General features: G+C 33.5%; 1 protein-coding gene across 6 annotated transcripts in view; it reads right to left on the bottom strand.

Annotated features, from left to right (window-relative positions):
• Nucleotides 1–398: 398 nt before the first annotated feature.
• Nucleotides 399–25668, bottom strand: part of TRMT1L (tRNA methyltransferase 1L) — a 36126-nt gene continuing 10856 nt past the window's right edge. For 3 of the 6 annotated variants that reach the window (XM_027083020.1, XM_027083016.1, XM_027083019.1), the window contains 11 exons: nt 25401–25530; nt 23818–23941; nt 23249–23328; nt 18452–18698; nt 17839–18051; nt 16723–16913; nt 7059–7137; nt 4959–5125; nt 4232–4294; nt 1765–1891; nt 399–1661 (listed from right to left, as the gene is read on the bottom strand). In XM_027083020.1, coding sequence (XP_026938821.1) covers nt 1409–1661; nt 1765–1891; nt 4232–4294; nt 4959–5125; nt 7059–7137; nt 16723–16913; nt 17839–18051; nt 18452–18698; nt 23249–23328; nt 23818–23941; nt 25401–25530 — 1674 coding nt within the window. In that variant the 3' untranslated portion in view covers nt 399–1408. Of the gene's footprint in view, nt 1662–1764; nt 1892–4231; nt 4295–4958; nt 5126–7058; nt 7138–16546; nt 16609–16722; nt 16914–17838; nt 18052–18451; nt 18699–23248; nt 23329–23817; nt 23942–25400; nt 25531–25668 lie in introns of those variants that run through there. The other 3 variants (XM_027083021.1, XM_027083017.1, XM_027083022.1) reach the window with 3 other exon arrangements.

The raw sequence follows: 25668 nt of genomic DNA, 5'->3' as shown, positions 1-25668 counted from the left end.
TGAGTTATAATTTTAACTGGCAGGAATAATAAAGGTTTTTTTAATGGTCATTATAGAGACTAATTTGCACTTCACCTGTTCCTTTATTTTACTAAAATTCTATTAATTGGAGACAAGAAAAAGCAACCTTCTAGGACTATGCTGTAATAACACAAAGAGATTTTCTTTTATTTCCTCTAAGTTAATATTCTATGTTGATGCAACCTAGACTACCTGAATTTCTATATATGTCATGGGAGTGCTTACATGGTGTATTTAAACCTTTCAGTTGTTACTCTCCCTTAATTGTCAAGCTTACTGCTTGTAAAAAGTTACTTCCTCTAACAAGGTAAATATGTATTAAATCCTTGAGACAAAAATCTAAATTTTTGGTATATCTTTTTATCCAAAGTCTTACATTCAAATGAAGCAAGAACAATATTTATTAATGGAAATGAGATTTTTTTCCAACTAATTTTCATGTCATGTTAGCCTGAGCTACTTGTACAAAAAATTAGCACATACACACACCAAAAAACAAGCAAAACAACAAAAAAGCCAAACCACCCCCCAAAAAACAAGAAAATCCTCACTTCAGAAAGTCATAAGGTGACAAGTTTTACTCCTGAGAGGTAGACAACCAAGCAAATGAATATTGTACGTGCATTAACTGAGGCACTTGAGATCACCCAGTTTATTTAATTCATAACAAAATCTCTCTTCAGAATTTAGTGTCTGTGAACAATCACTATATAATAACAGTGGTCTCAATTTACTTTAACAAAATCTTACTCTGAAGTTTAGTCATGTAGACCTTAAACTTATAAGAAAATGTATTTCTATCTCAGGCAATTATTTAATTTCTCAAAAGCTAGTAATGAAAGATCAGTGTGGGTAGAGATATGATTTCTTGAAATTGGGAATATATTTTAGCTTGTATTTGTGAAAAAATATATTAGTGACCTGAAAGGACATTGTTCCTCCTATTCTATTTAGGGTCATTTTAATAAAAGGCTCTGGCTTCATCTTATACACTACAAACAGAAAAACATAAATATCATGAATCAGTTTAAGTAGAGATGTGATTAAGTATAGTAAAGGATGCCTTCCATAACATAAATAAAATTCCAAACACTTTGCATGTGAAAAATTTCTGAGTATTAAACAGTAGGGTGATCTCAGTCACAAACTTGGCCTTCACGTGAAATGTTTTCATTAAAATTTTAAGTTTTCTTTAAAATAAGAAAAACTTGGAAAGCATAGCTCCCAAATCAGCTAAGTTAGAAACTGCTAATTTTCTGAATGAAAACAGCACTGTTTTTTTTTATTTTTACACAACTGAATTGAAAGAATAGAAAAAGCACTACAGTTGATATAGAGAACTATTAGGCCATCAACACAGACATCTGGGAACAAACTTCTTTTATATTTACCATCTTCTGCAGCCACTTGCTTCTGCTTTGTCATTCACTGACATTTCAACCGTGTCAGCTACTGTATCTTCGGACGCTGGTTGGACGTGGCCCTCTGACTGTCCTCCAGTGTAGGTGGGGGTGCTGTACTTTAAAAGGATAGATTTAAACTGTATTAGAGGTGCATCTGTACGGACACCCATCGGGTCAAAATGAGTTCGGCTGACTCGAAAGCCTGCTTGAGAAAGACAGCACAAAAACTTTTTTAACCTGGAACAAGGAAAGGAAAAAAATGAGGTTCTTGTACTTTTATTTAAATCACAATGTCATTAAAATATTAAATATATACACTGTCATTCACTGACTGTCTTACTTTGGCATATTCATTCCTTTAATGCTGTGTCTATGGATGTTGTAATAAAAGGGAGGATGTTCAGTATTCACATCAGTCTTTTGCCTCTTGGCTAAATTTGTGGTGGTTTCGTTACTTCTTCTCTTCCCTGAAACATACATATATAAACACAGAAAGTTAGCATTCTCTTAAAAATTACAGCCAAATACTTTTATAACTACATACTGTCTTCGAGTATAAATCCTCTGACACACACCATTTCAACCTATCTAATCTTAATTCTAGACAGCTTTTATTGTAAGAAGAATATATATTCTTGATACTTTCACTATCCTTCACCCATGTAATTTTAATATTTAACTGTTTGCTGAATCAGAACTTCTTTTCTACCTTCTTCAATTTTAAGCCTCAAGTCTATTTCCACCTTCTGTAGAAAGCCATTTATGAATTCTGGGCCAGCCATCCCACACTACACTACTCAGAGTTTAAGTTCTGTCATTTTTTTGTTTTCCCTGTTTCACATATTTAGGTCTTTTATGTGTATAAATCCTTTCTTCCCAAATTATATTCTAATCTAAGTTCCTAGGAATAATGTCCTTTATTTCTATACTTGTATTCTCTACTGAATGCCAATACAGTTGAACAATGCAGGTTTGAATTGTGTGGGTCCACTTCAACATGGATATTTTTTAATAGTAAAAACCACAGTACTACATTGTCCATGGTTGGTTGAATCTGTGGATGAAGGGCTGACTCTAAGTTACACATGGATTAACCCTGGGGTTGTTCCAAGCGTCAACTGTATTTGATATACAGTAGGTCTTCAATGAACACAAAACAAAACCAACACAAAATCAGTCTCAAGGGCTTGGATACAGGAATTTAAAAAGGTATAATGTATGATCTCATTGCCTACTTCTTACCACAGTACTTAGCCTTTACATTTTAAGTGAAAGGCAGCTAGCAAGTTAAGTTTCTAGCAATGTATCCTTCCAAAAATCACAAAAGGAAGACAATTGAGATATCCAAGTTACTATGAGATTTTTTCTGAATGTTCAACTCAATTAATTATTTCTACAAGGATGTTATGGCCAATTTTTAAATTTTTATGAAAACTAACATTCACTTAAGCAAAAGTATTCAGAAGCAAAATTTGATGCATGAAAATGATAAACTGCAAAGATAAATATAAATTATTGTTGAACTGTTGCCTCATGACTCCCCCATTAAATCAAATAATTAAAACTTGATTATACTCTCACATTAAATCTAAGAAGATTTAGGAAAATCTGAGACTAAAAATCCGATATCAAACCTTAATAATTACTATCATCAGCAGTACATGGATTTTTTTTGCCTGATATTTTCTATCATGGAAGATTCTGTATGTTGATATACTAGTTTAGAATAATCATATAATTTCAGAGCTATAAAAGAACCTAAAGAGATTAGTCTAATTCCCTTAATTTATACATGAGAAAGGCTCAGAGATTTAAAATATTTTTAAAACTTATGTTTTACCTTATTCTAAAAAGGTTTTATGACAACTCTTTTGAAGGTGGGGGACCTGGCTGAGGTTATACAACAAATGACACAAGGAAGTAGAATGATGCTCTTAAATCTAATGTGCTTCAGAGTATACCATAATGCCTTTTTCTTCCTCCAACAGAGAAATTAAGGAGAATAAATCATTTAAGTGATTTGAATCTTCGCTAATTAGTTGAAGATGCCAAATGAACATGACTGTTGGCAAGAGTATGCAGTAATTACTAAACTGTAAGCTATTAGCAGGAGTTGAAATTTTCTTGTCTTTGAAGATCAACACTAAAATGTTGAGCAACTAATACAAAATTATAGCTTGTAATTATAGTCCTCTGTTCTTTCAGTCTTAACACTGTGTTTTCTTTTTACCTGTATACAAAACACATTTAGAATCTAACATTGTCTTTTTAAAACTTTAGACATTAAGGCACTGACATTATAAATCTTAACATCCTTTTGATATGAATTTGCAGTGTCTAATATAAGTAAATTTTAAAGTATGCACACACCCCAAATTGTAAGGCCACGTAATAAATTCTTATGGCCAGAGTATAGGGGTCTTCTGGTTAATCAATGGAATTCCTATAAATCATATGTTGATGAGAAAGTTTATAAGAATTAGAATAAAATTTAATCTTAACTCTATAACCTTTATCAAATATAATTTGATCTTATTTTGGTTCATATGGTTCTTTAAGATCTTATAGCTCTTGCAAGGGGATCACCATATATTAGAGATGTGAACAAAGTACACATTAATAGAAACCTTGAACTGTGCAAATGCCAGATAAACAAGGTTGATTATAATTTTGTTGTTGGTGTAATATGAAAATGCATTTTGAAGTACGCTACCAAAGCAATCTCTTCCCTTCCAATTATCCTTCTGCTATGTGCCCTTTTGCAAAGACACATACATACATATATACGCACACATATACATACATACCTTGTGCAATGTAATTATCTGTTGTGGTATCATCTGTAGTTTTAATAAATACACCATATTCTTCTTAAATAAAAACAAATGGAAATGATAAAATATTTTACAGAATAACAGTAAGCAACAATTCGAAGTTTAAATAAAAGCTTACTTAATTCTGTGCACACTGCTTTTATGAATATGAGATTCTGTGACCAAAACAGGCTACAAGAATTCATTTTTTAATCCTTTAATAAGAGCTGCTTCTTGTAATGACTCATGACAATGCTAGGATGTCTAACAAGCCCACCCTTATATCAATAGCCAGATAAAACAAAGGAGAAAAAACTTAGCTTTACTGAGTGATAAATGTAAAGCTAGTGTCCATGTCTTAATGGATATTACAAAATTTTTGGCCACACTATTCTGAGTGATCTCAGAATTCTCTCTAGAAAGCGGATGTAGGGTAATAAAATCACAACAGACTTTTAGTTCTTTTCATCTACTAAAATTTAAAAAATACATCTGTCTTAACAAAATCATTATTTATTTCATGCCCCTAATATAAACCTGAAGAAAACTATGCAATTAAAAAAAAAAGTTAACCGGATTATGATGAAACTCATTAGGATTTACTTAAAGCACACAACTTATAATTATACTGCTTTTGATTATAACATCAAATAAAGATAAAAAGATGGAATATTTCTGATAACCAATTTGTAAGCTAGTAAATTAGTGTTCAATTAGTCACCTTGCTTGTTGAGATTTGAAGGTGCATGAACTGAAAACTGACTTTGAGGAGTACACTCTGACTCAAAGATTAATGTCTTTATTAGGGTCTGAATGTCATCTAAACCATGGTGAAGAGATTCAAATAGCATTCTTTTGAGGAATCCAGTATTGAAAAGGGAACTTGACCTGAAAAAAGAACATAGAATTGGGTTTGAGAAATGTTTTCTTTAAAAAAAAAGTCTTCATAATTTAACAACAAGTAAGATAATTTGCCCACACCTTTTATCATGTCAGTTCTCTAAGCTAGTGGGATTAGTCAAGGATATTTTATTCACATTATGTCAACAAGAATTTATTGAGCCCTCATAAGGTGTTTAAGTCCTGTGGTACACAGAGGTGTAAGATATACCAAAGTATAAAATTCAGTGTTTACCTTATGAAAGCTTATAAATCTAGACAGAATCTAGACAGGGACATAGTGTAAGGCAGAGGTTTTCACAATGCATATTCCAGTAATAGTAAACCTTAATTCCAGTGTATACATGGTGGGACAGGGTGAGATACATGAGAATTACATATGCAGGTGGTGATGTAGTTAAGAAATGGCTCAGGGCTGAGTCTGATATGCTTCCCATTTAATTTGAGAGTCACAGGTATAATGGACAGAATATCAGTTCCAAGTCAGATAAACTTGAATTCCTGTCCTCGCTCCACCACTCACTAGCTATGAAATCTTGAATAACTACTGCTTTTGAGTCTCACATTCCTCATCATAATATGGAAAATAAAACCTCTGACAGACTGGTTATGGGAGTTAAATGAGATAGTAGTACACTTACGATCCCTAGTACAAAGTATATCCTCAAGGAAGAGAAGCTATTAAGGTTAGCAAATTATGAAAGGATACGTGATTTTAAGTGTCAAATGAGTGATCAATATAAGATTTACTAAAAGACAATTTAAAGATTATTTTGGGTTTAAACACTTAAGGAGAAACTTCAAAGAGGACGTATAATTTAAACTGGAGGTGGGGAAGGGGTAAGAGCCTGGATGAGTGTAAAGACATGAACAATGGCTTTAAGTGAGAAAATCTTAAGTCACAGTTTAGACCTCAGTTTTGGAGGTCAGAAAACCTGAGTTCTGGCTCTGCCTGTGCTACTAACTAAATTTTAGGGGGTCAGTTTTAGCCAGCACTTAAATACACTGTGCCATAATTTTCTCATCTGTAAAATGAGGGAGGAGTTGGGCTAGATCTTTCTGGATCCAGCAACCTGTTGTTCTTAATTTCCCTAGTTCCAAGATCAGTGAGGAGGATCAATGTGTGATATAAGTAAGAGAGTACTAGAAGGTAAGGCTGGCCAGGTCATTCTTAATCTACAAGTATTTACATGAAATGAAGATAAAATAATGGGTATCAGCACAAATATGTTTACTATTAGGTTAATTTTTAGGCTTAGTAGATGGCCAAACCTTGGCCTGGTAAAGTAATGAGGTTGAAGTTTGCAGTGATTCTTGTCACAATGCTGTCAGGAATCTCAAATTTCTACAAGAATATCTAGTAACAGACGCTTATGGGAAGGTGTCTGAGTAAAAGCAATTCAACTTTAAGGCATTAAAAACACAATAACTAGTTACTAAGGATGCAAAAGCACACATACATTGAATATCTGCAGCTGTGTCCTGTCTAAACAGCTTTACCTAACACAAAAGCAGACGTTTACTTTCACATGCCCTTCTTACTTAAATTCCTCAAAGATCTTTTATTAATATATTACTTGACTGGTCTATAAAAGTGACACTTTACAATCACACCCTAGTTCTATAGTTATTACCTGAAAAAAGCCTCATTCTTACTATGCAGAAATAAATTATTTGCAGATCAGCTAGGCTTCTCTTTGATCCTACTGCATCTTAGCCCTGTCACGAACTTGGAAGAATAATGATGTAGAAAAATGTGAAAACAAAACACCTCAGGTTCATAGGGGGAAAAGAATCATAATTATTTTCCTATACTTAAAAAAAAATTGAACCTTAATTTGCTTGTCTTTTACCACACATAATCAAAAGTAAACAATCAATACATATATCAGTTTTGAATATATTATGCTTAGGCACATACCATAGAGGTCCAAGTTCTATTGCTGTCTTTCCAGGCATGCTTCCATGACAGTTACAGGGTAGCTGTCTATATGGGTTTTCTGTGAAAAGATAATAAAAAGAGAAGTCAAAGGGGAATTGACAATGTAAACAGTAGTAAGTATTATATTAACAATAATTTGCAGCTACAATATACTGAGGATCTACTATGTGCCAGGTATTGTGCTAAGTATTTTATATGCATTAAAAAAATTTAATCCTTACAACTCTCTGAAGTAGGTACTGTTAAGATCTCAGTTGTATAGATCAGAGGATTAAAGCTTAAGAAAGATGTAGAAATCCACATCAAACGACTTATTAGAGGCATAGCTTTTAGTCAGTATACTACCTGAAATAATTTAAGTAGGAGCAAGTCTTGTAAATTCCACAAGATATCCATATTTTAAAATCAACTGATTGGGATATAATTTACACGCAGTAAAATGTATACATTTTATGTGAAAAGGTTGGTGAGCTTTAACAAATGTATATAGCCTGGTAACTAACATCCCATCAAAATAAAGACATTTCTTATAAGTTAACTCTTCCGTAACTGGGAAGAAAATGAATTACTCTATTCCCTAGGCTCGATGCATATTCAGCCCCAAAAATCTAGGCTAGAAGAAACTAATTCAGTTTAAAGAGCAATGAGGGGCCTGATGTAATCACAAGGTGACTGGGGAGGTACGAGAGCTATTCTTAGTTTCCAAAAAAGGGTGATATTCTACCATGGACTTTTTCAGTTCACTTCAGACCCAGAATAGTCATTTTAAATCAGACTCTCTCTGAGTTCCCGCAGGCCATTCCTGGGTTGATCATTCACTTTCTTGGAATGGCCTGATCTGATCAGTGGGTCCTAGATATATCCAGAACCCAGGATTATGGTGGTAGGGACATGGGTCTATAACCTATTGCTATCTGATATCACTCTGTCATTCAATGCAATTAAATGGCAAAATGCACAGTTGTAAAATCTTATATTTACTTAAAGGCTTCCTTCACTGTTCATTCCTAGGTCTACCTTTCAGCCTTAAAAGAAGGTGTGGTTATCATTGACCTTAGCTTTGTTGAGAATGATGTTCCTCAGTTATTATATTAATATATTCAAGAAGTTCTCCCTGAAACCATTAAATAACTAAACTACAAATACTACAGGCAGGGTTACTGAAATTAGGGCGATTTACAGTTACGGTTCTGTCAGTCACACCAACTTACCGCCGACAGCACAGACATAAATTTGTATTAGTCAGTTTGTTTCCTGATGCATTTTGCAAAATGCTCCCATCATATAAATCTATATCTTTTTTCAAGCCCCTCACCTAAGATTTCTCAGTGCCTGGTTAGCATCAGCATCTTGAGGGATCAGGGCTATCATTTCAAGTTACCAGTAGCAAAAAATGAAGGGGTAAAAAAAGAAAACTAGTATTTCTATGTCACTGGTAAAACAGGCTATGAAGGTAATTCCAGATAAGGAATTCAAACATATTTAGAGACTTTTATTTAAATGCAATGGACTGAACACATACTTTATCTCTGCTGTTTCTTAAAGCATTATTAAAATGAGAACAAAGGAATAAAATTCAAACCCCAAAGATAAATAAAATGGTAAAGGAGATGACAAAAGATGATGAGAAATGTCAATAAAATTTTAGAAGTGGGAAGGACATACACAAGGGGATTTAGCAGGTCAGAGAAAGCTAAAGCCTAAGCCTGAAATGGGTAGAAGGGCTACCAATAAACAGCAAGCCCACTGGTGTGGGGGACCTGGAAAGGCTTGAGAATTGAAGGTATTGATGGTCTCTGAAGATGGGAATAGGGTGGTACCACACAAAAAAAGGCCTCGTTTAAAATTTTAAGACTTGTGGATCTTCTCTAATACCAACAGTTAGGCTTCTGCATCTTCCCCATCCCAAAAGAGGAAGTTAATCTTGGGTGAGGCTCAACCGCAGAGAATCTGGGACCAGGGACATTAGTCACAGTTAAGAGTGAGGAGACATATGAAAAGGGACTAAGTAAAAGTCTGTACAAATGTTAAGACCTTTCAGTCTCCTTCTTCAACATGGTTCCTAGAAAGCTGATAGAAGACTGCAAGATTCCTCTGTAGAAATACTTACCAATCCAAGAGAAAAGAGATACACACACAGACACACACACACTTACTGACTGACTGACTGGCATTTGGGGGTTCTTGTAGTGAAAAGGCAGACTGCGTTCTCATTACAGTAAAGTCTATCTGTTTATAAGCCCTGCCGCAAGTACTTCCACATAACTTTTCAGCATGGAAAACTAAAGACCACTGGACATTTGAGATATACTACAACAGAGAACAAAATTACAAGAGAGAAATAGGAAAGAGAACTAAAACAAAATAATGGCAACAATACAAAAATAAGCAAAACAAAAATCCTATCCTTCCCTAAAATATAAAATATACCCAACTATAATCAATAGTCTTAGAGAGGTAAGATTAGATTTTACATCTCTGAAACAAGAATAGGATACTACTAAAAAGGGGGCAATGAAAAAATATGAAATAACTCTTGGAAATAAACCAAGTATGACAAATTTAAGCAGGAAAGTTGGAAAATAAAACTCAAGGAAATCTATAAAGTAGAACTAAATGCCAAATAAATTAATAGTAGAGATACAAAAAAATTAGAGAATTAATCTAGAAGATCCATCATATAACTGAAATGAGTTCCAGGAAGACAGAAGAGATATTTTGAGAGAAGAAAATTATCAAAGAAATAATAGAAAAAAATTTACCAGAACTGAAGAACTCAAGTTTAAGGGCTCACAGATTGTCCAGCACATTGAATTTAAAAAGATGAATTCACACACAAAATGAAGTTATTTTAGAATACTGGGTTAAGAAGAGATATTTTAGGAGCACTCGGAGACAAAAACACAAAGGACCATATATATAATAACAATAGCAGACTTGTCAGTATTGGAGGCTAAGAGACAATGGAATAATATCTTAAACATTCTGAGGAAAAACGATTTCCAACCTAGGCTTCTATACTTGGCCATGCAATCCTTCTCAGGAAGCTATGGGAAAAAGTGTAGTTTCAAAAGGCGAAAGTAAAGAAGGAAAAGTGGAAAATACATAAGATTTAAGATATAGGAAATTCTTCAGAAGGAGAAAGCCAAAGAAAATTTCCAGTATGATGGTCTAAAAGGAAGCCCTAGGGCAACAGCTCTCAGAAGACCTAGAAAACAACCCAAACTAGAGCAGGAGGACTGTCTCCAGGGGAATGAAATGAAACCCAAAGATTACTTGATGTTCTTAACCAAAATCACAGGAACACTGAAATTGGATTATGGATTATGAAAAGTATATATACACAAAAGGTGACAAATACATAGTAATTAATTCCAGAGTAAGCAAAGAGTTGTATAAAAAAAGAAATGTTATTACAGCATATTAACTGGTTCATCTGTGTTGTAGCACCCTTCTAAGATAGATAGGCAGCAATGATTCCTGTCTCTGGCATTCATACCCTTCTATAATCCCTTCCTCTTGAATGTGAGATCACTGGATCTAGAGACTCATTTCTAGTGACTAGAATATGGCAATATTCTCTCTTTTTCTCTTTCCTTCTTTTCCTTTCTCTCTCTGGTTCTTGCTTAATCCTTCCAACGAAGTGAGCTGCTATGCTGTGAGTATGAAGCGGACTGCATGACAAGCAGTAACCATGTGAATGAGCTTGTAAGCAGATCCTTCCTCAGTCAGGCCTTGATGATTGCAGCCCTGGCCAACACCTTGACTGTGTCCTTGTGAGAGACCCTCAGCTACTGGACCCAACTGAACCATACCCAGATTCTTGACTCAGAGAAACTATGAGATAATAAAAAGTTGTTTCAAGCCACTAAGTTTTGGAGTAATTTGTTACACAGTAATACATAACCAATATGACTTGTGAACAATATTTTTATATTTATAAAAATATAAACACTGAATATTGATTAAGCCAACACTGGAGAGGAGAACTACATGCATGTGACTGGGCTGGCTTGAGATGCTGAATACTCTTCTTCCATGCAAGGAAGTTACAGGCAGTATAAGCATGCTACTTAGAAATAGGGAAGACACTAAACATTAAAGACTTTAAATATTAGAAGAAACAGCTATGAGGTTTTAGCTGTTGACTTTAGGGAGTGGGGCAGATATCATTATTTTATTAATAAGACTTATGGAACTATTTGACTTTTTAAATTATGTATTACAAATTGATAAACATAAAAAATTCTAAGTGACCTGACTTTTTTGAAAGACATAATCATTTACACTCTGCAAGTCCTGTATGATTACAAACAAAATGCAGACAACAAATCATATTGCTTTATAGCAATTTATTAAGTAAAAAATCCTTTAAAATGTTTAATTAGGGGGAGGGGGAGGGATGGATTGGGAGTTTGGCATTAGTAGTTGCAAACTATTACATTTAGAATGGATAAACAACAAGGTCCTACTGTATAGCACAGGGAACTATATCCAATCCCGTGGGATAAACCATAATGGAAAAGAATATAAAAAAGAATGTATATGTGTGTATAACTGAGTCACTTCGCTGTACAGCAAAAATAAACATAACACTGTAAATCAACTATATGTCAATTAAAAAATATTAAAAAAAAGAAAAACCACTGTAGTAACAGTCCAAAATTATACAGCAACATGAAGCACTTCTGATGGAGAGGGAAAGATGTTAGGTTTTTATGGATTCAGGATCAAATCTGAATAGTGTATTTGAGTTTAGTTACTTGTCGATACTGTAAAACACACATGGTGAGATATGAAAGGATAATAAACTCCATGTAAGAAAGAATTGATTCATAATTTTAAGGGCAGGAACACTGTCAGTAACACCGGGGTATGAGGTAAAAAACACTGAGATTCTTTTTTATTGAGGGAAACTCACATTACTGATACCCTTTTAAACACTGAAGAGGTCTGTTATTTCTTACATAAAGGAAAACTGAAATAGGAAAAAACAGAAAAGAAACCATAGGGCACTAAACCAATTATCCAGGAGGACCAAAACTTTCCAAAGTTTCATCAAAGATATTTATGAAATCTATATTTTAAAAAGCCAGAGTGGATTCTGTAACTCCTCTGATTATGTTGCATTGAAACCAAGATTAGGATGGTGGACTGAGCATTTAAACCTGTCTTCTCTTCTTATTCCAAATCTCTAGAAATGATAGAAAATATATTTTTATGAAAAATTCCTAAATAGTGCTGGAAAATAAGATGAGCCATCACACATCCCAAATCATTCAGTGCTTTCTGAAAGCCTACAAGCTGTGAGATCATACTACTGGACGAAAACCACACTGGGGAGAATAGCTATTAAAGGCAGAAATAGCCTAGGGGCTATATGAACCAAAAAGCAAGGATGAATGGCACTAGAGTAGCTCTAGGACAACTGTTAAAGGGATTGGTTAGAAACTACTTGAAGCAGCTTACGATTATATAACTCCTCTAATCCATGATTAGTAATTACAGAAGATATTTGTCTTCAGTTTGAAGTGATAAAGGTTTAGGTTGGAGAAGCAAGATAGTGCCCCAACCTTGATAAAAAACAATTATCTAGGGCCCTAAGAAGCTCTGAATTCCAAGTAGGATAAACACAGAGAGACTCACTCAGACACATCATAATCAAACTGCTGAAAGCTACACAGAAAATCTTGAAAGCAGTAAGAGAAAAATAACTTATCAAGTATGAGGGAACAACAATACAATTAATGGGGACTTCCCTGGTGGTGCAGTGGTTAAGAATCCGCCTGTCAAAGCAGGGGACACGGGTTTGAGCCCTGGTCTGGGAAGATCCCACATGCCGCGGAACAACTAAGCCCGTGCGCCACAACTACTGAGCCTGCGCTCTAGAGCCCACGAGTCACAACTACTGAAGCCCACGTACCACAACTACTAGAGCCCGTGCTCCGCAACAAGAGAAGCCACCGCAATGAGAAGCCCGCACACTACAACGAAGAGTAAACCCCGCTCGCTGAAACTAGAGAAAGCCCACGCACAGCAACGAAGACCCAGTGCAGCCATAGATAAATAAATAAATTAATTAAAAACAAAAAAAACCCAATTAATGGCTGACTTTTAATCAGAAATAATAGAGGCCAGAAGGCACTGGAATGACATAGTTGAAGTGCTGAGAGGAAAAAAAAGAACTATCAACCAATAATTCTACATCCAGCAAAACTATCCTTCAAAAAAGAAGGTGAAATAAAGACATTCTCAGGTAAACAAAAACTAGGAGAATTTGTTGTAGCAGACTCACCCTATAAGAAATACTAAAGGGGGTTCTTCAGGTTGAAAGGAAATTTTACAGAGTAATTTGAATCCAAAGGAAGGAATAAAGAGTACTGGAAAGGTAATTATGTGGGTAACAATGAAAGATATGTGTGTGTGTCTCTTTTCTTAATTTTCTTTTAAACTCATAAGATTTAAAAAATAATACTATATTATTGGATTGGGTCTGTAGATGTAATTAACATATGACAAAAATAGCACAGGAGGTGAGAGAAAAATAGAATTATATTAGAGCAAAGCTGCCACATTTTGCCAGTCTTAAGTCAGTATTAACCTGAGGTAGATCAAGATAAGTTAAAGGTATATATTATAATCCCTGGAGAAACCATTAAGAAGATAACTGGAAAAAACATAGCTAAGAAACCAACAGAGGAATTAATTTAAATGACACAGTAAAAAAATATTTAACACTATGAAGGCAGCAAAGGAGGAACACAGAAGACATGAGATACATATAAAACAAATAGTAAAAGTGCTGAAAAGCCAGACATTTTAATAACTACATTCAATATGAATGGTCTAAACACTCATCAAAAGGCAGAAACAATCAGATTGGATAAAAAAAGCAAGATCTAATAAGACACTTACAGATTAAAACTAAAAGGATAAAAAATATATTATGCAAATAGTAACTATGAGAGTGGTATTTGTATTAATATCAGACTATAGGCTTTCAGATAAATATCAGGGATAAAGACAGACATTTCATAATGACAAAAGAGCCAAAGATGATACAACAATTATAAATATATATGAATATTTTTAGATAAAATGATAGTTAAAGAAGACAGGTTGAAGAGAGCACACGCATAATAGTACAATGTAAGACAAATTTTAGAATTAAAAAATATTTAAGAAAGCTTTCTTGAAAGGATATTTGAAGCTACATGATGAAAGGGGATGCCATGATTAGGAAAAATCCTAAAATTAAGGTTAGAACGTAGTATTTCAAAAGTAAATATTCCTTTGGGAAGCCAGGCAAAATAATTATGTCATATAAAAGAAGGAAAAGTTACAATAATATTCAGTAATAGAAGACAATAAAAGAATTTTGACAAGGCACTCAAACTCTAAACTATTTAAGTATAAAGCTATAAACAGGGAGCTTTAAACATGCAAGAAATCAAAGAGTATTTTCCCCATGAACCCTCTTGACTAAACTCAGAAAGTTAAATTTAGCCAACCAACACATAATTCAAGAAATTATGGCAAGAACACTGATGATGAGCACTGAATATATTTAATGTGTGGATTATACTGGCAAAATAGAATATAAATGTTACATATAACATAAAAATGGTATAATGGACAAAAATTAGGAAGGGAAAATGGAAAATGGCAGGCTATTACCTCATTTATGTTAGCAAAAAGCCAAAGTATATTACTTAAAACCGATAAATCCAAATTACAGAAACATACACATATTTGCTACTACAAAAGTAAACGTTAAGAAAATAAACAACAGACTAGATAAGTCAGTATCTAATATAGTTAAGAGAAAAGGGCAGAAAGGACAAATACTAAAACTTTAAAAAAATAAGGAGAATATAACCATAGAAACCAAAGAAATGAGAATCATTAGACAACACTTGGCTCAACTCTATGCAAATAAATTAGAAAAGCTGAGTGAATACTATTAACCCTTTAGTGAACAAATAATTCTGATGCTAGCTAAACTGTTCCCAAGCATTGAAAAAAATGTAAAAGTTCCAAATTCTTTTTGAAGGGAATTTAAACTAATTCTAAAGCCCAACCAAAATTATTCTAAAAAGGTAAACTATATACCATCTTATTTATGATATTGAAACAGAACTCCTTTAAAAAGTTAGTAAACAGAATCCATAATAAAAGAATACTTCCTGACAGAGTAGTTTATTCTAGAAAGTCAGAACGATTTGATATTGGAAAATTTTATTACAATCAATCAAATTAATAGATCTAAGGAGAAATACCATATAATCACCTCCACAGATGCTGAAAAAACATGTGACAAAATTCAACATCGTGATAAAACATAGTAAAATTGTAAATGAAGGTTACTTTCTCAACATGATAAATGATAGGTATCTCAGACTCAAGTATGAATCAGAAAGCACCAGAAGGAACTAAAACAAGGAACATGACAGGATGCCCTCCATTCCTACTATCAATTAACACTGTAGCAAAAGTATTAACTCTTGGACAAAAGAAGAGCATACTGGGTTCTTAGGAAGCTTCAGAACTGTAACAATATCTCTATCCTCCTTAATGTGATCAAGATAAACCACCAACTGGTTTATTTATTTATTTTTTGTTAAGTCAAAACAAAGGATCCAATGTCAGAACACTGAAAATAGAGCTATGAGAAGGGATTGTCTTAACAGATATTAAACAACACTAAAAGTCTTCTGTAATCAAAACAGTGGGATAGAGGTGTATGAACATCCAACCACTGGAATAGAAAATCCAGAAACAAACTCAAATACATGTGGGATTTTAGTATAAGATAAATATGGTAGTCTCAAATCAGTGAAGACGTGAACTATTCAATGAAACATAACCTTCCTTGAATAATACAGGATAGGAAAGCTCTTTCCAACTACAGACAAAATCCAGAGTACATTAAAAGTTTGATTAACTTAACAACAGCAACAATGAAAAATTTCTGCATGAAAAGGTAAAAAAAAAAAAGATGCAAACACAAGTGACAAAATGAGAAAAAATATCTGCAACTATCGTATCATATCACAAGGGTTAAACTCTAGTATATAAAGGAGTTCTTAAAAATCCATATTTAAAAAATGCCAAGAACCTAACAGAAAACAATGGGCAACTCTATGTCCCAGAAAAGCAAAATAGAAACAGCTTGATGAGGGCACAAGCCACATCTTTTTCCTTGATTCCCCAGGCCTGGCATATAGTAGAGGCTCAATAAATGTTTACTGAATGAATTTTATAACTGATGGCTTTTATATTCAGTCAGAAACATGAAAATTATTTTTATAGAATTAATGATTTGAAACATCCTAGATAAAGAGGTAATCTGACTTAATGTTCCTAAAATTAGTGACACTGGAAACTAAGTTATTTCTAGATGTTTCAACAGAGGGCAGGGCTAAAGAGCATAAATTATGATGAGTAAATGATTTTAATGAACTCACACGAATGTCTTGTCTGTTGATGAAAGGAAATCCAGTATAGGAAATAAAGTTAGCACTGTAATCTTTAAAATCAAAGGACAACAATATGTATAATTAGGGATGTGATAAAGGCTTATTCATTGGAGGCTTATAGATAAATTAAACCGAATATACAGTCAAAAGAAACTTGAATTTACCTTCTACCATATTACCATCCTTCTGAAAAATTCTCTCTTCACACCACTGACAATGGATTAGGTACTGAATCTTCTTGGCTGTTTCATCTGCAGAAGTAGGCCCCCTCAAAACTCTCACAACCACCAATACAAAATGTTCCAGAGCCACTGCAAACAGTACTTCTATGCCTTTGTTACATCGGGCTGCAGCTCTGGAAAAATTTATTAAAGTTATTTTGGGAGCTTATCATTTTCCTTTGTTTGGCATTATACTGACAATACTAACTTGGACACTAAACTATGGATGGGTTATGGGAAAATAAGCAAAATTCAATTCTTAGTAGCAGTGATTTTAAAAGATCATTACTATAACTTCTACACAAATTGAAACACAGGATATATAGGATGCTTGGCAGGATTTTAGTAACTACACATTTTCCCTTATGAAATCTTCTCAATATTCTCTGGTTTTCAGTGTCACTTTGTTTCTTGTCATCACAACCATCTTTCTTTCTTTTTATCTACTTTTTTCTATAAAAGCTTCCTCTAAACAATAGATGTTTATTGAGTACTAACTACATGCAGGAACTGAACAGTCAGTGAAAAATGAATAAGCAAAGTCCTTGCCATTATTACTTTTATATACTTTTGGATTAAATTCTACTTGATACACCATTTATGTACTTAGTTTTCCCTCTACAGTTCTAAACTAACTTAAACTTTGTATGTATTGATTTGAATCAAGTTTATAAGCCATCATTTTTTTAAACTACATAAATAAAAGATGAAATGGACAAAAAATGATTGTTTCTAAATCTAAAAACAGGCTTTGCTTTCCCTTTTCATGGTGCTGTCCCCTACATTGTTGCAATAAACTGATTTGAAATTAACTTTCAATATTTCCTTTCTTAGTACTTTAATTATTTTAATAACATTTTAAATTGAAGAGTAAACTATTTTAGGCACAAGCTTTCAAATCAAATTCTAACTTAAGATTACCAAACAAATCAAGATTACATATATGGAATACGGAATTTGTATTTCGTGCATATTTTGAAGAATGAAATAAACACTTCTTGTAATATTATTTCGTTTTATCATATACCCAGACAAGGTACACTGTTGGCCATTTCGTACCTTGCCACTGCAGCTACAACAATTCTGGCTGCTAGCTCCTTGTAATATTCAGTTCGGACAATGTTACAGCCGTAGTGACGCCGGGCAACATGTTGTGCCTTGGCATATAAAGAACTGATATCTGTAGAAGTCACTGACACTATGCCAAGGTTTCTTATATTTCTGAATGCAGAATCAAGATAGTTCACAGATGTTCCAAAAGGGTCTAGGTGTCTAAAATCACAAAGAATACAGACATATTTAAAATCATACTAGTATCCAAAATAATACCATTGTCATTATTTCTAATGACAAAATTCCATGGATTCAAAAGGACTTCATAAATCTATTTTAAATATATAATTATGTTTTTAAAGTAAGCAATAAAATGATCATATGATAGGTTACACCTGTAAAAGTAAATCAGGCTTAGAGGAAATTGTCATGTCCAGGCATTTTATTTCAAATGCTAGAAAATGTTCTTACTGCTTTCCTTAGGCCAATGCCAAAAAACTTTATTAATTTAAATAAACAAACAGTGACAAATTATGTTAATTTTTAATGGCCCCCTTCCTACCCCGTCTCCCGCCAAATCCAAGTCAGTTTAGCAAGTGACACAATTTTTTTCACTTACATGAAATCAAAAGATCTCAAATGCATCAGTACATTGGCATCCATTTTGGTCACCTTAATATTACCAAAGTTTTCCTCTCCTTCAGGAATATCATCACTCTCTTCCTTTTCCTTACAGTCCACTACCACTTTCAGTTTGTTTAAATGGCAGTTCTCCTGAATCAACGTCACAGAGTTTTCATTCAAATCATTAATTGTAACCTTGACTGCATTCCCAAGGTGTTTTGCCCATTGTAATCCCATTATCCCTTGGGAGAAATTGGAGGAAAAATGAGTTTTTAAATTGTAATAAAGAATAAAAGTAGTATAATAATAAAGAATATAATTTTATAAATAACAAAAACAATTCTTTCAAAATCTTAATACTTTCATAAGTAATTCTTATTCTACTTTCTCACTAAAATGCCTCTGAAGAAAATTTACCACAAGAAAATGTGTCCAACAGATTTCCATTAATAGTTTGTAAAAAAAACTTTTCTATAATCCATGTTCAAATAAAATATCCATGTATGTTCTTTATTTGGGCTTTGGTAGGATTTTTTTTTCTTTCTTTTTACAATGGAATACTTTTTTGAAACAAAATCTTACAGAGAAACCCAATATACAATATGAGTAAGAGTGCAGTTACTGTACTTGAAGGGAAGATGGGTAGTTGGAACTCCTCCTGCTGACGTTTACCCTAATGCACCAAAATATGAAAACAACTTTCCTGGATCAGTGCTTTTCAAATACTGCGCAACAGCATCATTGTGAATGAAAAAGAACAACTTTGTATGTGTAAGCAAATGACCAAGAGGAATTGAGACCAAGAGGGCCCTTCTCACAGGCTTTCTATTCCTATTGGACTTGAGTCATAAGGGACATTCACTACACAGTGGGAGATGGTGACACAAGCCTAGCCAATATGGAGTAGAAAAAGCCCTATTTACGGGAAGTATTAACCATCTTCTCCCTACATGTGCTTCATAAATGTAAAAAGTTAGCATTTACTATGTGCCATGGTCTTTACATACATTTTCCTACTCTTACAACAAGCTTGTGAAGTAAGTTCCCATATTCACATTTTATATTTATTTATTTGGCTGCATTGGGTCTTAGTTGTGGCAGGTGGGCTCCTTATTTGCGGCTCACCAGCTTCTTAGTTGTGGCACGTAGGCTCCTTAGTTGCAGCAGGCAGGCTCCTTAGTTGCGGCTCACTGGCTCCTTAGTTGTGGCATGTGAACTCTTAGTTGCATCATGCATGTGGGATCTAGTTCCTGGATGAGGGATCAAACCTGGGCCCCCTGCACTGAGAGCGCAGAGTCTTAACTACTGCACCACCAGGGAAGTCCCTATCCACGTTTCAGAGATGGGGAAACATGCAAAATGACTGCTATGAGCTTGATTTTAGTTTACCAAGGCACATTAAAAAGAAAAGGCTGAGAAGATCTTACTTAAATGATAGTTTTAGGGATTTCAGGTAAAAAAAAGAGTAGTTCATTGCATCATTATTTACAGTAGCCAAGACATGGACACAATCTAAGTGTCCACAGATGGATGAATGAATAAAGAATATGTGGTATATATATATACGTATATATATACATATATGTATATATATATATATACCCAGTGGAATACCATTCAGCCATAAAACAGAAGGCAATCCTGCCATTTCAGACAACATGGATGGACCCTGAAGGCAGTATGCTAAGTGAAATAAATCAGAGAAAGACAAATACTGTATGATCTAACTTACATGTGGAATCTAAAAAAAACAAACTCACAGAAATGGAGATCAGATTTGTGGCTGCCAGAGGTGGAGACTGGAAGGGTGGGAGAACTGGGTGGATATGGACGGGTACAGACTTGCAGTTATAAGATAAATATGTTCTGGGGATATAATGTATAGCAGGGTGATTATAGTTAATGATACTGTACTGTTTATTGGAAAGTGACTAAGAAAGAAGAACACAGAAGTTCTCATAAAAACGGAAAGAAAAATCTGTAACTATGTGAGGTGATGGATGTTAATTTTTTTTGGTGATCATTTTACAATATATACATATCATTATGTTGTATATCTAAAACTTATACAATGTTATATGTTGATTATATCTCAATAAAACTGGAGGAAAAAAAAGAAAAAAAATGACTCCACTATCAAGAAACGTATACAGTACCCAGTCTAGGATAGACATTTAATAAATTTTATTGAATGTAAAAAGAGAGAGAGAGAGAAGTTGTGTCAGGGAAAATGCTGGGAAATAAATCTGGAAAAGTAGATTGGGTCAGATTATAGAGGATATTAAATTGCAATCTGAGAAGCTGAACTCTATTTAGACAATAAAGATGCATGATTTTTTTGACTGAGAAGTAACATTATCAATTCAGTGTTTCAGAGGAAGGGCTGTTTGCAATAGCATACAAGACAAACTGGGTGGGAGAGATATCATTGCCAAAAATCATTACATTGGTGGATATGGAATGGAAAAGGAGTATGAGTCATAATAAAAAAGAATAATTAGAACAGATCGGTGGTTGAGTGTATGTGGGGACAGTGGCAGAAAAAGGAGTAAAAATTGATTCAAATTTAAAATACGACTGGTGGGACTTCCCTGGTGGTCCAGTGGTAAAGAATCTGCCTTCCAATGCAGGGGACGTGAGTTCGATCCTTGGTCGGGGAACTAAGATCCTACATGTCACAGGGCAACTAAGCCTGCGCGCCACAACTACTGAGCTCACCCACCTCTACTAAAGAGCCTGCGTTCTGCAAACTACAGAGCCTATGTGCTCTGGAGCCCACGCCACAACTAGAGAAGAGAAAACTCGCATGTCACAACTATAGAGAAGCCTGCGTGCCACTACGAAGAGCCTGCGCACCACGAGTGCCGCAACAAAATATCCCACATGCCGCAGTGAATATGCTGCATGCTGCAACAAAGACCCAACCCAGCCAAATAAACAAATATTAAAAAAAAATATCCAACTGGCTCAGAGGATGTGATCAGCTTAAAATCACTACTTCATCACTTTTACCATATTTACAGAGACATTACTAATGATGATGATGATGGTAGTAGAAGTGGTAATAATACAATAATGATGATACTGAGTACTTTTATAGCATTTGCTATATACCAGACACTGTTCCAATTTCTTTACATGTATTAATTTACCTAATCTTCACATTATTTTATGGTGGGTACCCTCCTTTAGATAGATGAGGAAACTGAAGTATAAATTTCCTGTGGTTAGACAGTTAACACGTTATAAAGCTGGGATTTGAATGCAGCCAGTTTGATTCCACAGTCCATGTTTTTCACCACTAGTTCTCCCTGAGGAGAGGAACATGAGAGCTAAGTCATGCTTTCATCCCATTGGTACAAACTTCCCAAGAATACACTCCTATAACCTTTAAGAAGTAAGATGTGGATTAGGTACAAGTGGCTTCTTAGAAATTTTCTACTTTTTCCATTATCTTTTCTCTACTGTTAAGTCCTTTTGGGAAAAATGTTCTCAATCTTTAAAATTTCACCTTACCCCACTGCCTAATGACTAAGCAATATTTACTGCATCACAAAAAAGAGACAACCAAATACCAACTGATAGCTGATTACAGTAAATGTGTATTCTTGCAAAAAAAAAAAAATCCTATCTGAATCTGCAAACCTGAAGATCCAACTACCAATTTACAGAAATACGAGAGACAGAGGAACCATGTGATGGTTCATCTTATACAAACCATGGTGATGCAATGAGCAAAAATCTAGACTGTGGGAAACTCTACAGGACAAATGACATGTTATATCAACAAATAATTATCACACATACACACAAAATGATGGAAGGTAATATAGATTAAGAAGAGACTTAAGAGACATACTAAACAACTGAAATATATAGTCTTTGTTTGGATTCAGATTTGAATTTAAAAAAAATTATGAAATAGGTATATCTAAACATTTGATGACATTAAAGAATTATTCTTAATTTTTTAGGTGTGATATGGTATATGGGTTTTAATTGTAAAAAGTCCTTGTCTTTTACATATCCCATTGAAATATTTACGGATGAAATGATCTGTGATTTGTTTCAAAATAATGGGGACATAGAATGGAGGAATGAGGTATGAGGGAAAGTGCATGGGAATACATATATAAGACTGAGTATGAATTGGTAATTTCTGAAGTGAGTGATGGATATAAAGGGATTCATTTATTATATGCTCTACTTTTGTATATATTTGAAAATTTTCCATAATAAAAAAATTTACCTTGGATCTTTTTTTTATATCAAAATATTTTGCTACATATGATATCCATATAAATTTCCTAAGAAAAGATACTGTACCAGAAGGTGGGCAAAAGGTACAAATTTCCAATTATAAGATAAATAAGTACTAGGGATGAAATGTACAACATGATGACTATGTATAGGTAACACTGTTATATAGGAACATCAAGAGGGTAAATGCTAAGAGTTCTCATCACAAGGAGAAATATTTTTTCTTCTTTCTTTTCTTCTCATGGTATTGTATCTACATGAGATGATGGATGTTAGCTGAACCTACTGTGGTAATCATTTCACAATATATGTAAAGCAAATCATCATGCTGTACACCTCAAACGTGTACACCTGTACAGTGATGTATGCCAATTATTTCTCAATAAAACTGGGAAAAAAATCTCTTCAGGTTCACATGATATAAACAAACCCTTAGTTTTCAAAGTGGCTAACCAACAAGAAAAAAAAAGAGAAAGAAAAGATACTGTACAGATCTGATAAAGTGGGGTTCCAAAAAGGCTTCATTACTTACCAGTAGCTCCAAAGGCATCTAGACATTCCAAAGGTTTTCGTTCCTTAGCCAAAGCAGCCAGTGTACAGAATATTAGCTGCCTAGAAGAAAGTATAACAATCAAATAGTTGTACGGCACCATGGTTTCATCATTGTAGATTTTATTTTAAGAATAGTGAGAAATGGGGCTCCTATTTACTATGCAAACTATTTTGGAAAGAGACCTAATATTATATTCCTTACTTAACAGTACAAGAACTAAAAATCTGTGAAATTAAACTACAAATCGAATTGGGTTTTATTAACAAGTATTCACGATGAATAATGATTTTATAAATAAAACTTGCCCACAAACTTGCCCAACATGTTCATTTAATTATATAAAGTTAGACCTGTTTTACTCTCTGAGAAAGAAATTGGTTTGGCAGAAAAATAAAAGAGAGAAAACAATCATTCTGAGAAAATGCTAAAATAAATGATTTTCAATCTATACCTAGTTTTGTTTCAATATATTAAAACAAAAAGATTAGGAAAAGGTACATCTGTAATTATTTGAAACATCCCATAACCCTGTTTTCAATTTATCTTACCGATTTAGCTTCATTTTGGGATTAAAATAGGAATCTGTTTTCTGAGGTACAGAATAGTTGGGACAAACTTGTACATCTGTGTCTGCCTCTTTCAAAATTTCATTAGGTGGTTTGGCAGCAGAAGCTAAAATTACAAAAAAAAAAAAAGATTTCCAGTGAAATACAAAATAATTCTAAATATCAAAAACAATATACATTAAAAAAATAACCTTCCTTTATAATATTTCATGTTAATGAAATCAGTTGAGTAGATGCCAAAAAAGTCCCCCCAAACTGACCTACCTAGTACTGTCTCTGGAAAAGAGTAGTACTCAGTTAAGTATTTGGTGAATTAAAGTTTGTCAGCTTAAAATCTTAACTGTCTAGCACATCAATATATCTGTATACCTAGTTAAGAATAATCAACCTAAGATAGTACAAAATCCTAAAATACCTTTATTACTCATCAAACACTACATTGTGTTTATATAGGTTGGTTGCTAAATATATTTTATTGTGGTTTAAACATTAGAAAATTAACCTTTCTGTGTAGTTACATTCCATTAGCCGGCATGGATAACTAAGAGTCACTATATTTCCTGAATGTGCTTGACTTCAGAACACTTTCTCATAATTATGATTTTAAATCACAAATTATATTCAAACAGCTATAAGCTAATGTAAAAAAATTATTCTACATTTAATATACATTAGAATCATTTAGCTATAAACCCAAATGAAACAGTGATGTGTTTGTGTGAATATATTTTAAATATTTAAGAAAGGAAACATATGTAATATGTGTGGGGGAAATATAATTGAGATTCTCTATGTTTGGATTTCTTGATAACATTACTATCAGAATGTTAACTAAATGGGAACCATATTTCCCTTTCTACAATGCCAAATAAAAGTAATCTTTTCTAGTGTTGTGTTATATATCTTTCTATACTCAACAGTGTCAAGTCACATATCTCACAAGATCAGCCTTTCTCAAACCAGGTTCTGTGAGCAAATTAAGCCCTTCAAATAATTATTTTAGTGACTTTTTTTTTCAATTCTTAAAGGGAAGGTCCAGAGTACCATTCTAGATGTATAAGAGAGAAGTTAATTCATTACATATAATGGATGCCTTAGGGCAGGAGGGCTTAATTCTTAATTCTTGAGAAGGAACTGTCTCAGTATTAACAAGCTACTAATAACTCGATATCACTCGGGATAATAAAGAGTCTTTATATATCACTCTACCTCCTTTTTCCAGTGTTTTTCGATAATAAGTATAACACAGTTATTGGTACAGGAGCCGTCATTCGTAATAAAATTCTATAGTCTTTCATTAAGATACCTATATTTACTTGAACATCAGTTACTTTTTTCTACCCATATTTAATATCTATCCCAGATATTAAATATATCTGTTAAATTGAGAACAGTTGAATATTGTTGGGAGTCTCACAGAAACAAAACAAAACCTGACAGATTAGTAGTTAACTAAATGATTTGGTTAAGTCACTGTATTTTGTCTGCTTGATATCTGAAAAGAATAATTAGACCATTGTTTAAGAATTTAATTATTAACATGTTAATGAGATTGCTCAACTTACCAGCAATATACGTGGATTTAGTCTCTCCTTTATTCACATGGCGCCTAACATGTCCTAGCATATCCGTCCTTCTGGTGATTGTTGCTGAACAAATAATACAATGATAATGGGCTCCCATTTTACTGGATATCTATCAAACAGAGTATTTAATTTAAATACATAAATAAGTTACTAAGACAATGAAATAAAAGTTTATTTAATGTTGTAAATTTATGTATGTTAGTGTATTTAGGGTTTAACGTATAGAAGATAGTATTCATTTTGCCAT

The sequence above is a fragment of the Aethalodelphis obliquidens genome, unplaced genomic scaffold (genome assembly GCF_003676395.1).
Source record: "Aethalodelphis obliquidens isolate GAN/ISIS:26980383/991018 unplaced genomic scaffold, ASM367639v1 scaffold48, whole genome shotgun sequence".
Lineage (NCBI taxonomy): Eukaryota > Metazoa > Chordata > Mammalia > Artiodactyla > Delphinidae > Aethalodelphis > Aethalodelphis obliquidens.
The sequence above is the reverse complement of the archived record's forward strand: the minus strand, read 5'-3'. Positions and strand labels throughout refer to the sequence as shown.